At 42.4% G+C, this 21,460-nt stretch overlaps 2 protein-coding genes across 4 annotated transcripts in view; both read left to right on the top strand.

Moving 5' to 3' along the window:
* The window catches only part of LOC115148636 (protein FAM168A), a 75,015-nt gene extending 57,964 nt beyond the window's left edge, over positions 1-17,051 (top strand). For all 3 annotated transcript variants that reach the window (XM_029690709.1, XM_029690707.1, XM_029690708.1), the window contains 4 exons: positions 8,125-8,267; positions 8,712-8,889; positions 9,238-9,377; positions 12,183-17,051. In XM_029690709.1, the coding sequence (XP_029546569.1) occupies positions 8,125-8,267; positions 8,712-8,889; positions 9,238-9,356 (440 nt within the window). In that variant the 3' untranslated portion in view covers positions 9,357-9,377; positions 12,183-17,051. The remainder of the gene's footprint in view (positions 1-8,124; positions 8,268-8,711; positions 8,890-9,237; positions 9,378-12,182) is intronic.
* A 689-nt stretch (positions 17,052-17,740) lies between these two features.
* LOC115148635 (F-BAR and double SH3 domains protein 2) overlaps positions 17,741-21,460 on the top strand; it is a 52,691-nt gene continuing 48,971 nt past the window's right edge. Inside the window, exon 1 of the mRNA XM_029690705.1 lies at positions 17,741-17,992. Coding sequence (XP_029546565.1) covers positions 17,972-17,992 — 21 coding nt within the window. The 5' untranslated portion in view covers positions 17,741-17,971. The remainder of the gene's footprint in view (positions 17,993-21,460) is intronic.

Below are 21,460 nucleotides of genomic sequence, written 5' to 3'. Positions count from 1 at the left end.
TAAAGGCTCTCCATACCCATGATGTGAATTTGTGGCCACAGTCGGAGACAATGTCCTGCTGGAATAGTGCCTCAGCGACCTGGAGAGTAGTAGGGAGACCAGAAAGAGGGATTAAACGACAGGATTTTGAAAATCTATCCACAACCACCAAAATGGTGGTGAAACTGTCAGAGGGGAGATCAGTAACAAAGTTAATGGGTAGATGAGACCAGGAATGCTGAGGTATGGGAAGGGGAAGGAGTTCACCTGCTGGAGCATTCTGGGTGAATTTGGTTTTGGCACACACGGAACAGGAGTCGATGTAACGAGTGACGTCCTGCGCCAAGGTGGGCCATCAGTGCTTCTCAGAGATAGATTGGGTAGTGTGAGAAATATCTGGATGTCCAGAAACCACAGCTGTGTGTGCGCAGGTCAGCAGCTGATCCCTTATCCCTGTGGGAACGTAGATGCGCTCGGGAGAGTGGCACGCTTATCCTCTCCAGAGCCTGGCGAATGTCCACGTCTATGTCCCAGACTACAAGAGTTGGGATTATAGGTGTATTCTGGACAGGACCCTCTCCCGAATCCTAGAGATGGGACAGGGCAACGGCCTTGGTGTTTTTTAACCTGGGCGATAGGTCAGCGTGAAGAAAAGGGCCCACCTTGCTTGGCGCAGATTCAGCCTGCTTGCTGTCCGTATGTACTCCAGATTCTGATGGTCTGTGAGGATGATGAATGGTTCCTTGGCGCCCTCCAGCCAGTGTCTCCACTCCTCTAATGCCAACTTCACCGCCAGGAGCTCTCGATTACCGACGTCATAATTCCTCTCTGCAGCGGACAGTTTCTTAGAGTAATATGCACACGGATACAATTTCTGTGGATTACCCTGTCATTGAGACAGAACTGCCACCACGCCCACCTCTGGAGCATCCACCACCATAAAGGAGATCATGGGATCTGGGTGTTTGAGCAATGGGGCGGAGGTGAAACGTCCCTTGAGTAGACAGAAGGCTCCGTCGGCTGCTGGGCTCCACACCAAAATACGGGGACCACCATTGAGGAGAAATGTGAGAGCGGTGGCGACTGAGCTGAAGTTCCTGATGAAACGGTGGTAGAAGTTGGCAAACCCCACAAACCAGGAGGCATTCCATTACTGCTCCCATTGTTGGAGTCCGGAAAATGTAACGTATACACTGGGAGTCGGAAAGCATGTGCAGGTGCTGAGTTGAATAATAAATGGCACATCGAACAATATAACAAACACGAGTAACGTAGAAACATGAAACACATAAACAATACTGACTGGGAAAAGAACTTAAGGTGGTGCCAGATATAGGGGAGGTAATAAGTCAGGTAATAGAGTCCAGGTGTGTCTGATAATGTGGAGGTGCGTGTAATGATTGATGCCAGGTGTGCGTAACGATGGATCTCAGGACCGGTGGTTAGTATACCGGTGATGTCGAACGCCGGAGGGGAGGAGCGGGAGTATAGACGTAACAGTGAAGCATTTATTTAGGCTGCAATTTCTGAGGCTGGTAACTCTAATGAACTTATCCTCTGCAGCAGAGGTAACTCTGTCTTCCTTGCCTGTGGCGGTCCACATGAGAGCCAGTTTCATCATAGCGCTTGATGGTGTTTGTGACTTTTTCCGCATTGACTGACCTGCATGTCTTAAAGTAATGATAGACTGTCGTTTCTCTTTGCTTATTTGAGCTGTTCTTGCCATAATATGGACTTTGTCTTTTACCAAATAGGGCTATCTTCTGTATACCACCCCTACCTTGTCACAACACAACTGATTGGCTCAAACGCATTAAGAAGGAAAGAAATTCCACAAATTAACTTTTTACAAGGCACACCTGTTAATTGAAATGCATTCCAGGTGACTACCTCATAAAGCTGGTTGAGAGAATGCCAAGAGTGTGCAAAGCTGTCAAGGCAAAGGGTGACTACTTTGAATAATCTCAACATTTTGATTTGTTTAACACTTTTTTGGTTACAACATGATATAGAACAATATGTGTTATTTCATAGTGTTGATGTCTTCACGATTATGCTACAATGTAGAAAAAGGTAAAAAATAAATCAATAACCCTTGATTGAGTAGGTGTGTCAACATTTGACTGGTAATGTATATTATTTATATACTAACACAATTTCTTAGAGAAAAGTTTGACAAGTAATACAAATCTAAAAAAGATAGTCAAAATGATTGGATCCCCAGTTTTCAATACTCCAGCACCCTTTTGAGGATAATGACACTGAGCCTTTTTCTTAAAATGTTTTATGAGATTTGAGAACACATTGGGGGGTATCTTAGACCATTCCTTCATACAGAATCTTTCCAGATACTTGATATCCTTTGTCTGCGCTTATGGACTGCCCTCTTCAGTTCAAACCACAGGTTTTCAATTGAGGTTCAAGTCCTGAGACTGAGATGGCCATTGCAGAATTTCTGGTCAATTAACCATTTTTTTGTTGATTTAGATGTGTGCTTGGGGTTGTTTTTTTTTTGCTGGAAGATTCACTTGCGGCCAACTTTCAGTGTCCTGGCAGAGGCATCTAGGTCTTTGGCTGAAATACCCTGCTACTTGGTAAAGTTCATGATGCCGTTGCTCTTAAGTGCCACAGAACCAGTGGAAGCAAAATAGCCCCATAACATCAAAGATCCACCACCTTGGTTCACAGTAGGAACGAGGTATTTCCTATGCATTGTTCTTTCGAAAGCCAAACCCACCATTGGTGTGAGTGTGTCTGTGGCCAAAGAGCTCCATTTTCATATCAGATACTAGCAACGCCTGGCGTTTGCTAAACGGCATTGGCACTTGGATTGGAACCAGTGCTATGGTCAAATGACACAAAAATAAAGGTCTTTGGCCACGCACATCAAATCAAATGTTATTTGTCAGACCTGCCGAATACAACAGGTGTAGACCTTACAGTGAAATGTTTACTTAAAACCCCTTAACCAACAATAGTTTTAAGAAAATACCCCCCAAAAAGTAACAGTTAAGAATAACAAATAATTAAAGAGCAGCAGTAAATAACAATAGCAGGTAATATGTACTGTAGGTAGAGTTATTAAAGTGACTATGCATAGATTAATAACAGAGAGTAGTAGCAGCGTAGAAGGGGCAATGCAAATAGTCTGAGTCTTATGGCTTGGGGGTAGAAGCTCTTTAGAAGCCTCTTTGACCGGCGCTCCGGTACTGCTTGCTGTCCGGTAGCAGAGAAAACGGTCTATGACTAGGGTGGCTTTGGCCCTATCCCCAACAGGTTAAGTACTGCAGTGCATCTCCTCCTCATGGACTGCACCAGATTTGCCAGTTCTTGCTGTGAGATGTTACCCCACTCTTCCACCAAGGCACCTGCTAGTTCCCGCACATTTCTGGGGGGAATGGCCCTAGCCCTCACCCTCCGATCCTACAGGTCCCAGATGTGCTCAATGGGATTGAGATCCGGGCTCTATGCTGGCCATGGTAGAACGCTGACATTACCGTCTTGCAGGAAATCACGCACATAATGAGCAGTATGGCTGGTGGCATTGTCATGCTGGAGGGTCATGTCAGGATGAACCTGCAGGAAGGGTACCACATAAAGGAGGAGGATGTCTTCCCTGTAACGCACAGCGTTGAGATTGCCTGCAATGACAACAAGCTCAGTCCAATGATGCTGTGACACACTGCCCCAGACCATGACAGACCCTCCACCTCCAAATCAATCCAGCTCCAGAGTACAGGCCTCGGTGTAACGCCCATTCCCTCGACGATAAACGCGAATCCGACCATCACCCCTGGTGAGACAAAACCGCGACTCGTCGGTGAAGAGCACTTTTTGCCAGTCCTGTCTGGTCCAGCGACGATGGGTTTGTGCCCGTAGACAACGTTGTTGCCAGTGATCTGGTGATGACCTGTCTTACAACAGGCCTACAAGCCCTCAGTCCATCCTCTTTCAGCCTATTGCGGACAGTCTGAGCACTGATGGAGGGATTGTGCGTTCCTGGTTTAACTCGGGCAGTTGTTGTTGCAATCCTGTACCTGTCCCGCAGGTGTGATGTACCGATCCTGTGCAGGTGTTGTTACTCGTGGTCTGCCACTGCGAGGACGATCAGCTGTCCGTCCTGTCTCCATGTAGCGCTGTCTTAGGAGTCTCACAGTACGGACATTGCAATTTATTGCCCTGTCCACATCTGCAGTCCTCATGCCACCTTGCAGCATGCCTAAGTCACGTTCACGCAGATGAGCAGGAACCCTGGGCATCTTTCTTTTGGTGTTTTTCAGAGTCAGTAGAAAGGCCTCTTTGGTGTCCTAAGTTTTCATAACTGTGACTTAAATTGCCTACCGTCTGTAAGCTGTTAGTGTCTTAACAATCGTTCCACAGGTGCATGTTCATTAATTGTTCATGGTTCATTGAACAAGCATGGGAAACAGTGTTTAAACCCTTTACAATGAAGATCTGTGAAGTTTTGGGATTTTTACGAATTATCTTTGAATGACAGGGTCCTGAAAAAGGGCCCTTTGCTGAGTTTAGTTAGCTAGCTAACTAGAGCTTCTGAAACAGATTATGTCATTTTGCTATGTTTTTGGGGAAGAACATTGTTTGCACCCATGAGCTTTTTATGATCAGCACTGTAGGTACGCGAGACAACTTTATCAGCATCATAGCGTATGTATTGATTAATGGTTGTGATATATGAAATACGAGTGATAGTGTAATCAATGTGTAATAACTACATAAAAAATGTTTGAACGCGTTTAAATTATTATGTGACGTACAGTCATATTCAGGTCCTGATTGGTCAACAAGCTTATTTGACACGCAAAGACCCAAACAGCTTTCCATAGTATGAGAAATCCTGGTTGAGAATGAAACGACTGAACAAATGAACAACGAAACAGCACAGCAAGTAAGTGAAGGAAATAGGTTTTGATTATGTTTTACTGGTAATGGGGACATACGTAAATGCCAACAAAATAACTTTTTGGTGTGTGTGTGTAACCTTTTATTTAACTAGGCAAGTCAGTTAAGAACAAATTCTTATTTACAATGACGGCCTACCTCAGCCAAACCCGGACGATGCTGGGCCAATTGTGCACCGCCCCTATGGGACTCCCAATCACGGCCGGATGTGATACAGCCTGGATTCGAACCAGGGACTGTTGTGACACCTCTTGCACTGAGATGTAGTGCCTTAGACCGCTGTGTCTATGTGTGTGTGTTAACTATTTAACTGTACTAGAATGCTTAAAAGGTTGCTAAAATTAAAAATATATTTTATTGGTATTGGTATCGTGTTATTTTGTCAAGGAAAATATCGGATTTCGGTATCGGCCAATAGTGTCATAGCGGTGCATCACTAGCTTGGACCATGTTAGTTTGTTGGTGATGTGGACGCCAAGGAATTTGAAGCTCTCAACCTGCTCCACTACAGCCCCGTTGATGAGAATGGGGGTGTGCTTGGTCCTCCTTTTCCTCTAGTCCACAATCATCTCCTTTGTCTTGATCGCGTTAGCTCATCTGGTAGGCTCGTGTCACTGGCCAGCTCTCGGCTGTGATTCCCTTTGTAGTCTGTATTAAGGCGAGGGAGAGCTTTGTACGCGTCTCTGTGTGTGGAGTAAAGGTGATCTAGAGTTTTTTTCCCCTATGGTTGCACATTTAACATTCTGATAGATATTAGGTAAAACTGATTTAAGTTTCCCTGCTTTAAAGTCCCCGGCTTCTAGGAGCGCCGCCTCTGGATGAGCATTTTCCTGTTTGCTTATGGCGGTATACAGCTCATTGAGTGTTGTTTTAGTGCCAGCATAGGTCTGTGGTGGTATGTAGACAGCTACGAAAAATACAGATAAACTCTCTAGGTAGATAGTGTGGTCTACAACTTATCATGAGATACTCTACCTCAGACGAGCAAAACCTTGAGACTTCCTTAGATATCGTACACAAGCTGTTGTTTACAAATATGCACATGCCCCCGCCCCTTATCAGAGGCTGCTGTTTTATCCTGCCGATAGTGTATAACAAGCCAGCTGTATGTTATTGATGTTGTCTTTCAGCCACGACTCTGTGAAACATAAGATATTACGGTTTTTAATGTCCCGCTGGTAGGATATACATGCTTTCAGTTCGTCCCATTTATTTTCCAGCGATTTGAACGTTAGCTAACAGTACTGAATGCAAAGGCAGATTAGCCACTCGTCGCCTGATCCTCACAAGGCACCACAATCTCTTTCCACGAAATCTGTTTTTCTCCAGCGAATGACGGGGATGAGGGCCTGTTTGGGTGTTTGGAGTATATCCTTCCCGTCTGACTCATTAAAGATAAATTATTTGTCCAATTCGAGGTGAGTAAATCGCTGTTCTGATGTCCAGAAGCTCTTTTTCGGTCATAAGAGACAGTAGCAGCAACATAATGTACAAAATAAGTTACATGTGGTGGGTTTGGCCTTCGAAAGAACAATTCGTATGCAGAAAATACCTTAACATTTTAAACTATCTTGTGTCTAGCTCTTTTAATAAACGTAGGATAGGCCTAAATTCCCTTCTCTCTCCATTCGATAGGCTATTTATATGAATTTGGGCAAGGCTACACTACACTTCAGCGTTTTATGCATGCATGGCTTTCTCCAGATCAAACAATGAATGAATCTAACGGAGTTCCATGTCCTAAAGTTGCCACTTTAAAAATGAACAAGAATTAAAGTCGGAGTCTATAGACAGGTTAGCTGAGAACATCATGGAAACGATGCGCAAGCTTCAATGGGGCAGAAGGTAGTGTGTAGCTAGCAGATAGCTAGCAACAATGACAAACTGCCATGAGGGGAATTTGAAGTGGCTCGTTTCAGTTAGTTTTATCTTGTTCTTAATAGCATGAATTGTTTTGAGGTGTTTTCACTGATGTCACGTCTATGCTAATATGGCTAAAATTAGCTAGTTAGATATCCAACAACTGTAACGACGTATTTGAGAGACAGGTGCTCATTGTGCAACTTTATTTGTTTTAAATAAACGTTGGAGACAAAATATAGTTACATGTCAATAAACCAACCCTGTCTGTTTTGCCCCATAGTTGCGCACACATTGGTTTTGTTGCTAAACAACCAACCCGTCTACAGGCCTAGGCATAGTATAAGGAATGCGCTGAGAGTCGGGAAGCAGGTTCAGGGAGTGAGTGGTTTAATGAAACACAAACAGCGCACCGCCATGGAACAGAGTCAATAACACCTGAGGAAAGATCCAAGGGGAGGGACATATAGGGAAGATAATCAAGGAGGTGATGGAGTCCAGGTGAGTGTCATGAGGCGCTGGTGCGCAAGACATTGGTGACAGGTGTGCGGGATAATCAGCAGCCTGATGACCTAGAGGCCGGAGAGGGAGTATATGTGACAGGCTATTCTCAATCGCAGATTTATGAGAGTTCAAGAGATTGAACAAACAATACTAAGGAGAGGAGGATGAGGCAAATAGTCATTGTTATCCAGTTCTGAAGACCGTAGACTTTGCTTCTATCCAGCCCATGATTTATAACTTAACTCACTAAAGCAAAACAGCCCGTTCCTCACCAGTTGACTGTCACTTTGCTCTATCGTGTGCATGCCACACAGATGCAGTGTCACATGTGCTCCCTCCCCGGCCTCTAGGTCACCAGGCTGCTCGTTATGGTGCACACCTGTCACCATCGTTACGCGCACCTGCGCGTCATCAGACTCACCTGGACTCCATCACCTCCTTGATTACCTGCCCTATATATGTCACTACCTTTGTTTCCTTTCCCAGACATTGTTTCTGTTTCATGTGTGCGTTGTTCGTGTTTCGTATTATGTTTTGTTTATTGATTAACTCACTCACTCCCTGTTCTTGCTTCCCGACTCTCAGCGCACAACGTTACATGCAGAAAGACGCACACAAACTTGTTTCATGCTTCAATGAGACACTGAATCTCAAGAGAATGACAAATGATCTGAAAACTGAAACTAGGTCTCTCACCCCATCTTTTCTCCCCCTCTCTCTTTCTGCCCCTCTCTCTTTCTGCCCCTCTCTTTCTGCATCTTTCCCTTTCCCTCCTGATCGCACTCTTATTCTCTATCTTGCTTTTTTTCTCCATATTCTTCAACCCCCCCCCCCACACATCTCGCTTTTTCTCACATCTAGGATACACTGCTGGGACACCCTACAAGGTGCCCCCTGGCCAGTCCAATGGGGCGCCCCCTCCCTACTCCCCATCCCCTAACCCCTACCAGACGGCCATGTACCCAATCAGAAGTGCCTATCCCCAACAGAACCTCTATGCTCAGGTAAGGACCTGACATGGGCTCTACTCACTGGGGTTGGTTGTCTGTTTATATCGCCTACCTGCCTTTATAAGACGTGGTTGATTAGCTCTCTGTACTTGTTTTTGGATTGTTAGTAGACAGCTAGCTTGCTGAGTAAAATTATCTGTGCTATAAAAGTAAGAAAGGCCAATTCTCCTTTTGTTCCTTTTCTCTCACTTCTTTCTCTTCCTCCCTATCCTCTCTCTGTCCACCCTCTCGCTTGCCCTCTTTCGCTCCTTTATTGTATTATCTCCCTCCCTCTCCTTCTCTCTCTACCTTCTTCCTCTCTCTCTCCCCTCGCTCCCTCTCTCCCTATCTCAGATCAATTCAAGATGCTTTATTGGCATGACATGCATTCTTCAATATTGAATATTGCCAAGGCAATATTTCAAAAACCACTTCTATCTTGTCTTCTCTTTCTCTCAGGGTGCGTACTACACACAGCCGATGTATGCAGCTCAGCCTCACGTTATCCACCACACAACAGTGGTGCAGCCCAACAGCATCCCCTCCGCCCTCTACCCTGCCCCCGTCCAACAACCCCGCTCCAACGGCCATATGGCCATGGGCATGGTAGCTGGCACAACCATGGCCATGTCTGCTGGTAAGAAGTCAACACTCAACTACTAGAGTTGCAAAATTCCCAGATTTTCCAGAAATCCCAATTGGAATATTTGTGGAATCAGGAGGTAATAACTAGGAAATCCTACAACCAAGATTTCTGGAAAACCTGGGAATTTTGGGAAAGGTACTTGAATTTTCAACTCTATCAATAACTCAAAAAAATTATTCACACTATAATTTGTAGTCAAGTTTCTGTTTGGCGTGAAGGCTCTGTTTATAACAAATGTATAACAGTATTCAGCAACCAGCGTGTTTCCATAATGATGACAACTGTCTGTCCATGTTACCATGGTGACCTCTGTATGTCTGATTGACCCCCTCTGCCCAGGTACTCTGCTGACCACACCTCAGCATGCCACTCAGCACATCGGTGGGCATCCGGTCACCCTGCCAACATACCGGCCCCAGGGGACGCCTGGGTATAGCTATGTGCCTCCTCACTGGTAGACCCCACTGGACCCCACTCATGTAAGTTACTGTTCCTATAATCCAATGTGTGTATAGATGGATATGTGTGTGTAGTGTATATATACACATTGCATTCGGAAAGTATTCAAACCCCTTGACTTTTTTTACATTTTGTTACGTTACAGCCTTGTTCTAAAATTGATGAAATGGTTTTTTCCCCCCTCATCAATCTACACACAATACCTTATAATGACAAAGCAAAACAGGTTTTTAGAAAAAAATATATATTTAGAAAAAAATATATATAAAAAAAAAATATATATATATATATATTATCACATTTACATAACTATTCAGACCCTTTTCTCAGTACTTTGTTGAAGCACCTTTGGCAGTGATTACAGCCTCGAGTCTTCTTGGGTATGACGTTACAAGCTTGGCACACCTGTTCTTCTCTGCAGATCCTCTCAAGCTCTGTCAGGTTGGATGGGGAGAGTCACTGCATAGCTATTTTCAGGTCTCTAGAGATGTTCGATCGGGTTCAAGTCCGGGCTCTGGCTGGGCCCCTCAAGGACATTCAGAGACTTGTCCCGAAGCCACTCCTGCGGTGTCTTGGCTGTGTGCTTAAGGTCGTTTTCCTGTTGGAATGTGAACCTTCGCCCAAGTCTGAGGTCCTGAGCATTCTGGATCAGGTTTTCATCAAGTATCTCTCTGTACTTTGTTCCGTTCATCTTTCCCTAAATCCTGACTAGTCTCCCAGTCCCTGCCGCTGAAAAACATCCCCACAGCATGATGCTGCCACCACAATGCTTCACAGTAGAGATGGTGCCAGGTTTCCTCCAGAAGTGACGCTTGCCATTCAGACCAAATAGTTAAATCTCGGTTTCATCAGACCAGAGAATATTGTTTCTCATGGTCTGAGAGTCTTTAGGTGCCTTTAGGCAAACTCCAAGCGGGCTGTCATGTGCCTTTTACTGAGGAGTGGCTATCTTCTTGCCACTCTACCATAAAGGCCTAATTGGTGGAATGCTGCAGAGATGGTTGTCCTTCTGGAAGGTTCTCCCATCTCCACAGAGGAGCTCTGGAAGTCTGTCAGAGTGACCATTGGGTTGTTGGTCATCTCCCTGACCTAGGCCCTTCTCCCCTGATTTCTCAGTTTGGCTGGGTGGCCAGCTCTAGGTAGAGTCTTGGTGGTTCCAAAACTTCTTCAATTTAAGAATGATGCAAGCCACTGTTCTTGGGAACCTTCAATGCTGCAGAAATGTTTTGGACCCTTCCCCAGATCTGTGCCTCGACACAATCCTGTCTCGAACCTCTACGGACAATTCCTTCAACCTCATGGCTTGGTTTTTGCTCTGACATGCACTGTCAACTGTGGGACCTTATATGGACAGGTGTGTACCTTTCCAAATCATGTCCAATCAATTAAATTTACCACAGGTGGACTCCAATCAAGTTGTAGATTCATCTCAAGGATGATCAATGGAAACAGGATGCACCTGAGATCAATTTCGAGTCTCATAGCAAAGGGTCCAAATACTGTAAATAAGGTATTTCTGTTCTTTAGATTTTATTTATTTGCAAACATTTCTAACCTGTTTTTGCTTTGTCATTATGGGGTATTGTGTATAGATTGCTGATGATTTTTTAAATGTATTTAATCCATTTTAGAATAAGGCTGTAACATAAACAAAATGTGGGAAAAGTATATAGAGTGCATTCGGAAAGTATTCAGACCCCTTCCCTTTAACCACACTTTTTTACGTTAGTCTTATTCTAAAATTGATTAATTATTTTTTGTTCATCATCCATCTACACACAATACCCCATAATGACAAAGCGAAAACAGGTTTTTAGAAATGTTTGCAAAAAAAAAAAAAAATAACAGAAATACCTTATTTACAAAAGTATTCAGAAATACCTTATTTACAAAAGTATTTACAAAAGTATCCATTTGCTATGAGACTCGAAGTTGAGCTCAGGTACATCCTGTTTCCATTGATCATCCTTGAGATCTTTCTACAACTTTATTGGAGTCCACCTGTGGTAAATTCAATTGATTGGACAGTTCCTCTGTGGAGATGGGAGAACCTTCCAGAAGGACAACCATCTCTGCAGCACTCCACCAATCAGGCCTTTTATGGTAGAGTGGCCAGACGGAAGCCACTCTTCAGTAATAGGCACATGTCTGCCCGCTTGGAGTTTGACAAAAGGCACCTAAAGACTCTCAGACCATGAGGAACAAGATTCTCTGGTCTGATGAAACCGAGATTGAAATCTTTGGCCAGAATGCCAAGCATTACGTCTGGAGGAAACCTGGCACCATCCCTATGGTGAAGCATGGACCTCAGACTAGGACAGGACATGACTTAAACCCGATCAAACAGCTCTGGAGAGACCTGAAAATAGCTCGCAGCGACGCTCCCCATTCAACCTGACAGAGCTTGAGAGGATCTGCAGAAAAGAATGGGAGAAACTCCCAAAATACAGGTTTGCCAAGCTTGTAGCGTCATACCGAAGAAGAATCAAGGCTGTAATCACTGCCAAAGGTGCTTCAACAAAGTACTATTTAAAGGGTCTGAATACTTATGTAAAAGTTATATTTCAGTTCTTTGTTGAAATTTTTGCTAATTTATTACAAATAATCTGGTTTTTGCTTTGTCATTATGGGGTATTGTGTGTAGATTGAGAAAAAAATAACTTATACATTTTAGAATAAGGCTGTAACATAACACAATGTGGATAAAGTCAAGGGGTCTGAATACTTTCCGAATGCACTGTATATAATACATTGTTCATGTGAAATTTTTCATCCCTCCACTTTTCTTCCTCTCTCCGTCTCTCTCTGTACCTCTTTCCCCTCAGATCGGGAGTCAATATCACTCACAACAACTCAAGTCTTACATTGGTGCAGGAGGCCTGGCATATAAGCACCAAGTCTGTCTGCAAGAACAAAAAACTAAAGTGCAAGGATCACTTTATGCATTCTTTTGTGATTTGGAAAAGCTGCTTTTTCATGTTTATTATTTTTGACCAGCCTCAGTTTTTTGGGGATTAGTTTCTTTGATTTTGACTCTTATAATCCAGACACACTGACCAGCAGTATGGTACATTTATAGTACATTTGTGCTTCTTTTTTATGTTTGTGTATTTTTGTGTTCTGAACACTGGTTCTGACGCAAAGCCAGTCCCTTCAGCCGTGAGAATGTACACGTCTTTGTATGCTGCCAAATTCTAATGTTGAAAAAAAAAATCATACTTTTTCAGGCGAGTATCGGTTGTTTATTTTCCAGTCATTCTTGGGGGGGAAAGCACCGTACGTACACGTGTCACGCCTCAATTTCCTTTCACCCTTTTTGATTTGCCTTCCCATTTGGGTTTACGTTCACACACAATCATCTTCCAGCACAAGATAATAAGGGTCGTCTTCCAGCTTGTAGCAACAGTGCATTAACTTGGCTTCTTTAATATTTTACCCACTATATCAGTCAAGTTGGGTGCACATTTTGGTTTTTGCCCTAGCACTACGCAGCTGATTCAAATAACCAACTCATCAAGCTTTGATTATTTGAATCAGCTGTGTAGTGCTAGGGCAAAAAATGAATGTGCACCCAGAGGGGACCCCGGGACCGACTTTGGGAAACCCTGCACAAGGAGAAAGACTAATATCGTAAGTACCATAATAGTTACACACCACGTAGAGGATATTTTCAGTAAGTTCAGTGGACATAGTTAGCTTGTAAGTCTACTAGAGTAGAGTAAGAAATTGAAATATCTATACACGACTATATTATATATAGGTATACTGATGTGTCAGCGAGCGCCTGTGCGCGTTTGTAGTTCTTTTGTACACATAAAAGCTTGCCGAACATGCAAACACACTCGCATTTAGGTATTTCAGTTGGCATGCGTAAGGTGTGCACTGACACACTTGCTCACAGATATACATTTACAGATGTATAGGACATCGCACACATTTTAAAAGTGTAGATGGTATATGATGCGATGGATAGATGACTGGATAGGGTCTCCCTCGTACCTTGCAGGCTATGTTGTGAATTGAATCCAGTTCTGGTCTAGTATCAACGAAGGTGCATGGAGTTTGAGGGGTGAGGCAAATTGTCAGTAGGACCAGGGATAGCTAAGTCAAAGGATTCAAAAGGGATTTTAAAGTCAATAGCTGGCCGACACACTTAAGAACAGCAGACTTGAAAGAGGGAGAAAGGAGTACAAGGGGAGTAGTGAGTGGAAAAAGGAAGAAAATAATCTAAATTGTTTAGTGGTCAAGCATCAATACCCATAGCCCTGTGCTGCATGCCTCCCATCAATCTCACAGGCTAGAGATAAGTGTTATTCGCAATAAAGATCCCATGTGATGTCATGTTTACATGTTTAATAGAGATTTAGCCCCTGATCAGAGTGTCATCAGTTCCTCAGGTGACCAGGAGAGAGCAGAAGTGAGGGGTGCAGGGCCCCCTATTCCTTACCTATATAGGGCTCTGGTCAAAAGTAGTGCACTATATAGGGAATAGGTTTTAGAAACCTGACTGACCTCAACACAGATGTGTCCCAAGAGAATTGTGTTCCAGAGAATTGTAATCTGGTCTCTATGTGTATGTTTCTGAGTAGTCCATGCAATTTAAACTAGTTCACCAGTCTGGTGAACGCTTTTAAACAATGGCAGTTGGAAAAACACTTTATTTTGGACCTAGGTCTCATACAATTAGTGAAAGGAAACATTTTGTTTGCATGTTGGTCAACCTGCTACCTTGCTAGGCCCTCCCTCTGGCCTCCCTCCCTTCAGAGTAGCTAATAGAACAGGCCCAGGACGTCATTGTTTCCAGGGCAGACACCATGGAAGGAAGTTAGGATCGTGAAGGGAATCATGCGTATGAGGGAAAAATTTGTGTGGGACATGTGTATGGGGGAAAAAAATTGCAAGGTTTCATGTCCCTTTAGTCTGGGGGGCAAAAGGAGAGGTCTGTGTGGGACATGTGTTGACTTCCAAATCGAACCCTAGCCCCCAGGGTTGGGTTCAATTCCAATTTGATTTAAAATTCCAATTAAATTCTTGAATTCACTATGAAATGAAGAATTTGTTGAATTCAATTTGATTTCAAAAAATATTTTGAATTTTATGGAATTGTAATTCAATATTTGTTAGTTGATGGAACTAATGCACTTAGTATAAAAAATGGACTGCAGGATTTGTGTTGAATCATTTCAACTTGTAATTTTTGGGGATAATATTGAATTATGAATTGAATTATTGGAATTGACCTAACATTGAAATTGAGAGGAATTGAATTATCTCTGGATTCAAAGACTGACCTGGAATTTGAATTGTATTTATTGGAATTTACAGGGAGAGTAAATTGAATTAGTGGAATTAACCCCAACACTGCTAGCCTCAACTCCCCTCCCTAGTCCCTATTCCCTATTACTGCAGACCTGAGAGGATTGGGATAGGTGAAAGCAATATGGCTGACATTTCTACCTAGCCAATCAGAAGGCAAGATGAAGCTTTTACTGTAACATGTACGGTATATTGACCCAGTCCGCCTAGATCCACAGGAGTGGCTAGGGTGTAGGGGCTAGGGATCCATTTGGAATTTATAAATGTAGTTGGCAAGGAAACAGGGTTCAGCTTGGGTCAGTTTGAAGGTTGTGAGGAGGAGTTCCATACTCTGTTATTATGGTTCAGCACTAGGTTACTGTGTCATGACCACATATCATGTGAGTGTGTAAAAAATGTATTGCACAAACATCTAAAAGTAATAATCTATGCTAAATAACAGGTACTTAGCTCATCTTTTAAGAGACATCTTATGCTTTCTTAAGAGTGAATTTAGTTCAGTGCATTTGATAGCGTACTCTTTGGTCTCAATAAACAACTGTACATTTAAGATATCTGTTGTGAATAATTGCTACTGCTTCTTTTAATCTGTTACAATTAGTTAACCACTACGTACAATTCAAAATGCTATTTTATTTGACACCGTGTTACCTCGCCATTAAAAAAAAAGAACAGAAAAGAGGTATCCTGCACCCAAAATATTACAATTTATAGAGTATCATTCACTAGTGAATGGGGTATAGATGTGTGTGTGTGTTGACTGTGTGAGGAAAGGTATCAGTGGGCAGTGTGGTATCAGCCCCTCACCTCCCGGGTAGTGTGTCCGTGCGTGTGTGTGTCTGTGTGTGTGAAGCATGTATGCAGTCCTGTGTGATTTTCCTCCCAAAATTGCACTGGTCAGACTGTAGAGCTAACGTTGCCCAATCTCCACTTTCCCCTGTCAGTAGCATATCACAGAGCCAAATAGAACAAGAACATTGAAAACAAGTCTGAAATGTACACTTATTGTGCTACATTTTTTGGGAGCATTAGAGCAAAGAAACACAAACAACCAGACAGCTTTTTTTTTTGAGACCATTGACAAATATTGTTTTGTAGTGCTATTCACAAGAACATGTAATGTGATGCAAGAACTGAACAAGGCATATGACTAGTTGCACAGGCCCAAATGTATGTGAATGCTATGCTGAGTGCTAAATATCTGGAGGTTCAAAACCTCCAAAATAACCATGTGTACTACGAGTATAACCTATGTGTTTTAAAAAAGGGATTAAAAGAATGATACACTTTTCATTTCTGGTATGTAATTTAAGAGCTTTTTACCATAAGTGTTATTTAAGGTTTTGTTGATTGATTGATGTTTATTATTCTTAAAATAGAAGATCATTATGGTTGAGCTGATGTGGGTTGTCTCTTAGGGCTTCAGGGGGCATTTCAGAACACAAGTCTGTAAGATGAGTGGAGCAGATGTGGGGAGGGGCACCATCTGGCAACCTGGTCAGAAACGACTGGCATACAGTCCCCACTCGCTAGCCTTTCCCCTCAAAGACCCAGGGCATTGAAACACAAGAGAAATGTTCCCAGAACCAAACTGACACCATAAAGAGACGTTCCCTGAACATCTAGGGAACCTAATGTGCTAACGGGGCATACTGTAGACTGAAAGCTAGCCTGGAGTTAAGTCCTTACACTACAATTCATGTTTATTGAAAAATGCTAAAGGGTATGGGTCCAGAGATTGTGGATTGAGGCATGAGAGTTGTGAACTGGGATCAAAACTCCTTTTGCTACAGTATGTTTCACCGCTGTTCACTTCATGTTATGTGTAACATCCCTGCAACGTAGCAAACTCGGTCTGGAATTTTAGGAGCTGCCCTGGGTCTCTCAGTGCCTGGAGGTCGAGAAGCAAGCAGCTCCACCAATGTTGAACATGAAAGAGTAACATTCCCTATGCCTTTTCTGTTTCCTTTGGTCACAATGAACTTCGGCCTTGTCAAACTTTTGATTTGAACACTAATTTCGAAAGAGGGAAGTATAGTCCTCTTCACAAAAAAGTATCTATTTTTAAGACCGACTTTATAAGAGTCAGCACCTTGAGATTAAAACTACTTCCCAACTAATGGCCCCCAGAGTCTTTGCTATGTTCTGTCACTACGTTGCAGCAATGCTGGCAGAACGTTTTATAACATGCGGTTGGGACGTTCTTGAAGCAAAGACCCACATCAGACTTGTGTATATGAAGTGTAAATCTGTTTTTGTTTGTATGTCGTTCTAATGAGGATTGGATAGTGGTCCTGGTGACAAGGCAAGTTTGTAATTGTATAATACTTACTGTACGATGTAGAACATTCAATAACTATTAAAATATTTCCCAAAAAGCCCAGCTTCTACTTGTTTGTGTCCTGCGCCAATTCACCATAAAGGAACATTGTGGCCTCTTGATTTGTAAGTTATTGTTTTGACTGTAAACTGCAAAAAAAAAAGGAAACGTTCAAGGGATAAGATATACACTACACATCAGATTTCTAACGTCAGATATGCATCAGTGGAGAAATGTTATTGAATGAGCCGGTGTGGGAGCCTTGAGGAAATGCCGGGGCCGATTTCTGGTCCAAGTCTGTCCCTGTTCACAAATGCAATGCAATTGCATTCTCCCATGAATCTCTTATAAGCACATCAGACTCAGTGCACTGCTATCTGCTGATAGCCTATAATCAAAATAGTAGGCCTGTACAAAACAACCTGGAAATTGTTTTACTCAACCATGTTGAATCTGTATACTTTTGCCTTGACATGTCACTTATCTGTAGGAATACATCTCTATATTGATCTGAGAGAACTGAGGGGAAATGATAAAATAGGTGTTTTTCTGAGGGCCACAGCGTAGACCTAAACTCACAGATGTGCAGGGGTCAGATATGATTCACCTAATCTCCAACGAATCCCCATGTTTATGAAGCGGACATGACCACGGTGAGTCTACATCACAAATTCCCAACAATGAGCAACGCAATCCCCACGAAAAGTCCCGTGCACTTCCTCAGCGTGCCGCCATCCCCTGTCTCTCCTCCACCGGAAACCCCGCTGAATCGCAAACTTCGCTTTTATGTTCCCGGAGGCAGTCGATTTTCAACAGGACTTCATCGGTGTGTTGAGTTGGGTCGTCATGGCCGCCTGAACCAGACTAAATTCACCCAGTGCGTGGTTCTCATTCTGTAATTTACATACAATCGAAAGTGTTTTGCGGATTAACTCCAATATTTGTTAGGGGGGAAAAATTCCATGTAAAAATTCTGACATGCAGCCTCCGCCAAGAAAGGTGAGTTGGTCCGGTTTTACTTTTCTCTGGAAATGTTTCGACGAATGTTGCTTATGTAGCCTAATTGTTGAAAGATGCACGCTTTGTTGTAGTCCAATTTTAAGATATGCAACCACCAGGTCGGCACAAAGTGTTATAACGTTAGTTCTTGTCAAACGCAAACACGACCTTTTGGTTAGTGAGTTGTTTTAGATATTCTAAACTTGAATATTTTTTAGAATGTTTCAAAGTAGCCTAAGAAATGTCCTGGGTAAAATGGTACTCAATTCAATAAAAAAACAAATGTCCTCACGGTTCCAAATTGTAGCCTTTGCGTGGCTTAAACGATTATAAATATATATATATAATATATATTTTGTAACAGTCTTGGTGGAGAGTTGTTACAAGCGAAAGCGGTGCTGGATTGCTGAATTTAGACCTCTAAAGATTAAAGGTAACTAAAACAGCAACAAACATATGGGAATCCTGTTATAAATCATGTTCCAAAAACATTACACAAAGTCTGTTGCTGTTTGGATAAGAAATTGTACTTCTGTTAGAATTCCTATCGTCTAGGTTTAACTATATCAAATTCTTTAGAGTCAAGAGTTGTTGTAAATAACTTTATTTTATACTGAACAAAAATATGAATGCAACAAGTGTTGGTTTAATGAGTTAAAATGAATTATCCCAGAAATGTTCCATATGCACAAAAAGCTAATTTCTCTTTTTTTGCACACATTTGTTTACATCCCTGTTAGTATTTCATCCATTTGACAGGTGTGGCATGTCAAGAAGCTGATTTAAACAGCATGATCATTACACAGGTGCATCTTGTGCTGGGAACATTAAAAGGCCACTCTAAAATGTGCAGTTTTATCACAACACAATGCCACAGATGTCTCAAGTTGGGGGAGTGCGCAATTGTCATGCTGACTGCAGGAATGTCCACCAGAGCTGTTCCCAGATAATTTAATGTTCATTTCTCTACCATAAACCGCTTCCAACATCCATTTTAGAGAATGTTACTGTATGTCCAACTGGCCTCACTACCGCAGACTACATGTCACCACGCCAGCCCAGGATCTCCACATGTGCCTTCTTCACCTGTGAGATTGTCTGAGGGGGCCCTGAGGAGTATTTATGTCTGTAATAAAGCTTGTTTGTGTGGAAAAACATTCTGATTGGCTGGGCCTGGCTCCCCAGTGGGTGGGCCTATGCCCTGCCCAGTCATGTGAAATCCATAGATCAGGGCCTACTTCATTTATTTCAATTAACTGATTTCCTTATGAACTGTAACTCAGTAAAATCTTAGAAATGATTGCATGTTGTGTTTATTTTTGTAAAGTATGAATTAGCACTGTTACAGTACATTTGCCATTTGTTATGTTCATGATTGTTTATGGATAACATTTCTCTCACAAACAGGGGAGTTTTAGCATACTAATTGCTGAGGAATAGTCCAAAGCCATTCAGATGTCAGTGGTTGCGCTACAGATGATTCATTTCCTGAAATAGAAACACACCGTGGCCTTTTAGATCAACCACTTGACCTGTTTTTGTAGTTGCCTGAATATAGCCTTATTTCAGCCTCAGTATATTTCCCCCTAATGATCGGCTGTGTTAGTCAGGCAACTAATGCTCGTGTGAGATCATTGAATAGTGTCCGAACTGCCCATTAGTTTCAAGTTTTTAATGTCATGCGCACAAGTACAGTGAAATGCCTTTATTGCATGCTCCAAACCCAACACTGCAGTATTCAATATAGCACTAAAAAATAACATAAGGTCAAAGCTGTGGGAAGTAGGAAAATCTGAATTTAATATACACCACTTGACCAAAAGTATATGGACACCTGCTCGTCGAACATCTCATTTCAAAATCATGGGCATTAATATGGAGTTGGTTCCCCCTTTGCTGCTATAACAGCCTCCACTCTTCTGGGAAGGCTTTCCACTAGATGTTGGAACATTTGCTGCGGGGACTTGCTTACATTCAGCCACGAGCATTAGTGAGGTTGAGCACTGGTATTTCGTATTTTTATTAGGATCCCAATTAGCTGTTGTGAAATCCGCAGCTACTGTTCTTGGGGTCCACACAGAACATGACAGAATACAGAACATTAATAGACAAGGACAGAACTACATACATTTAAAAATGCCACACACAGCCTACATATCAATACATACACAAAACATATCTAGGTCAAATAGGGTGATGTTGGGTGATTAGGCCTGGCTCTGTCGGTGTGCCAATTCATCCCAAAGGTGTTCAATGGGGTTGAGGTCAGGGCTCTGTGCAGGCCAGTCAAGTTCTTCCACACCACTCAACAAACCATTTCTTTATGGACCTCGCTTTGTGTACGGGGGCATTGTCATGCTGAAACAGGAAATGGCCTTCCCCAAACTGTTGCCACAAAGTTGGAAGCCCAGAATCGTCTAGAACAGTGGTCACCAACCTTTTCTGTGTCAAGATCACTTTCGCAGTCAAAAAGCAAGCTGAGATCTACTGCTCAGATTATTATTATTATTATTTTTTTTTTTACATTAACCTCACACAAACAGTTTTGTAGAAATGAGGTTCGGTCAGTAGGCCTAATACATTATCACAGCATATTTGCTATATGATTGGCCTGCCAATATTGTTAATCAGACCATATTATATTTCAAAACTCGAGCTTTAACAACAAAATAGATGAGTTGGTTTAGCGCTTGTGAGGCACTGTGGAGCATGAATTGAAATCATTAGCTTTTTTATTTTACTTGACTGATGGTACCTGCATCTGATGGTCAACGAGGTCAAATAACGAGGTCAAATCACGACGTCAGTGATCTTCAGGTGGAAAAGTCGGAGCTCTAGAAAGATGCCCGAGTCTCCGACTTGGAATTCCGAGTTGGATGACCATTGAAAACGATTTTTCTCAACCGCTCTCTCCTTCCTTTCCTCCGGTGAAACTCAAGTCGCACCGCATCTGCCTCATGCACAAATTCATGTTGTTCCTATGACCAGAGAAAATGAAATATTCCTTAATATTAAAATCGACACGATGAGCTGCTAATAATAATAAAACACAGGGCTATCGATACTTGGATACTCAGAAGCGCGTTTTGTAATAGTGTTGAATCATTTCTACAGAAATATTTGGTGATCGACTAGGAATGCCTTGAAGATTCGACCGGTTGGTGACCACTGGTCTAGAATGTCATTGTATGCTGTAGCATTAAGATTTCCTTAAACTGGATCTAAGGGGCCTAGCCCGAACCATGAAAAACAGCCCAAGACCATTATACCTCCTCCACCAAACTTTACTGTTAGCACTATGCATTGGGGCAGGTAGCGTTCTCCTGGCATCTGCCAAACCCAAATCAAATTTTATTTGTCACATGCGCCGATTCCAACAGATACTGTGAAATACTTACAAGCCCTTAACCAATAATACAGTTAAGAAAAATAAGAGTTAATAAAATATTTATAAAATAAAGTAAAAAA

The sequence above is a fragment of the Salmo trutta genome, chromosome 15 (genome assembly GCF_901001165.1).
Source record: "Salmo trutta chromosome 15, fSalTru1.1, whole genome shotgun sequence".
Lineage (NCBI taxonomy): Eukaryota > Metazoa > Chordata > Actinopteri > Salmoniformes > Salmonidae > Salmo > Salmo trutta.
This window is presented reverse-complemented; position numbering and strand designations above follow the sequence as displayed.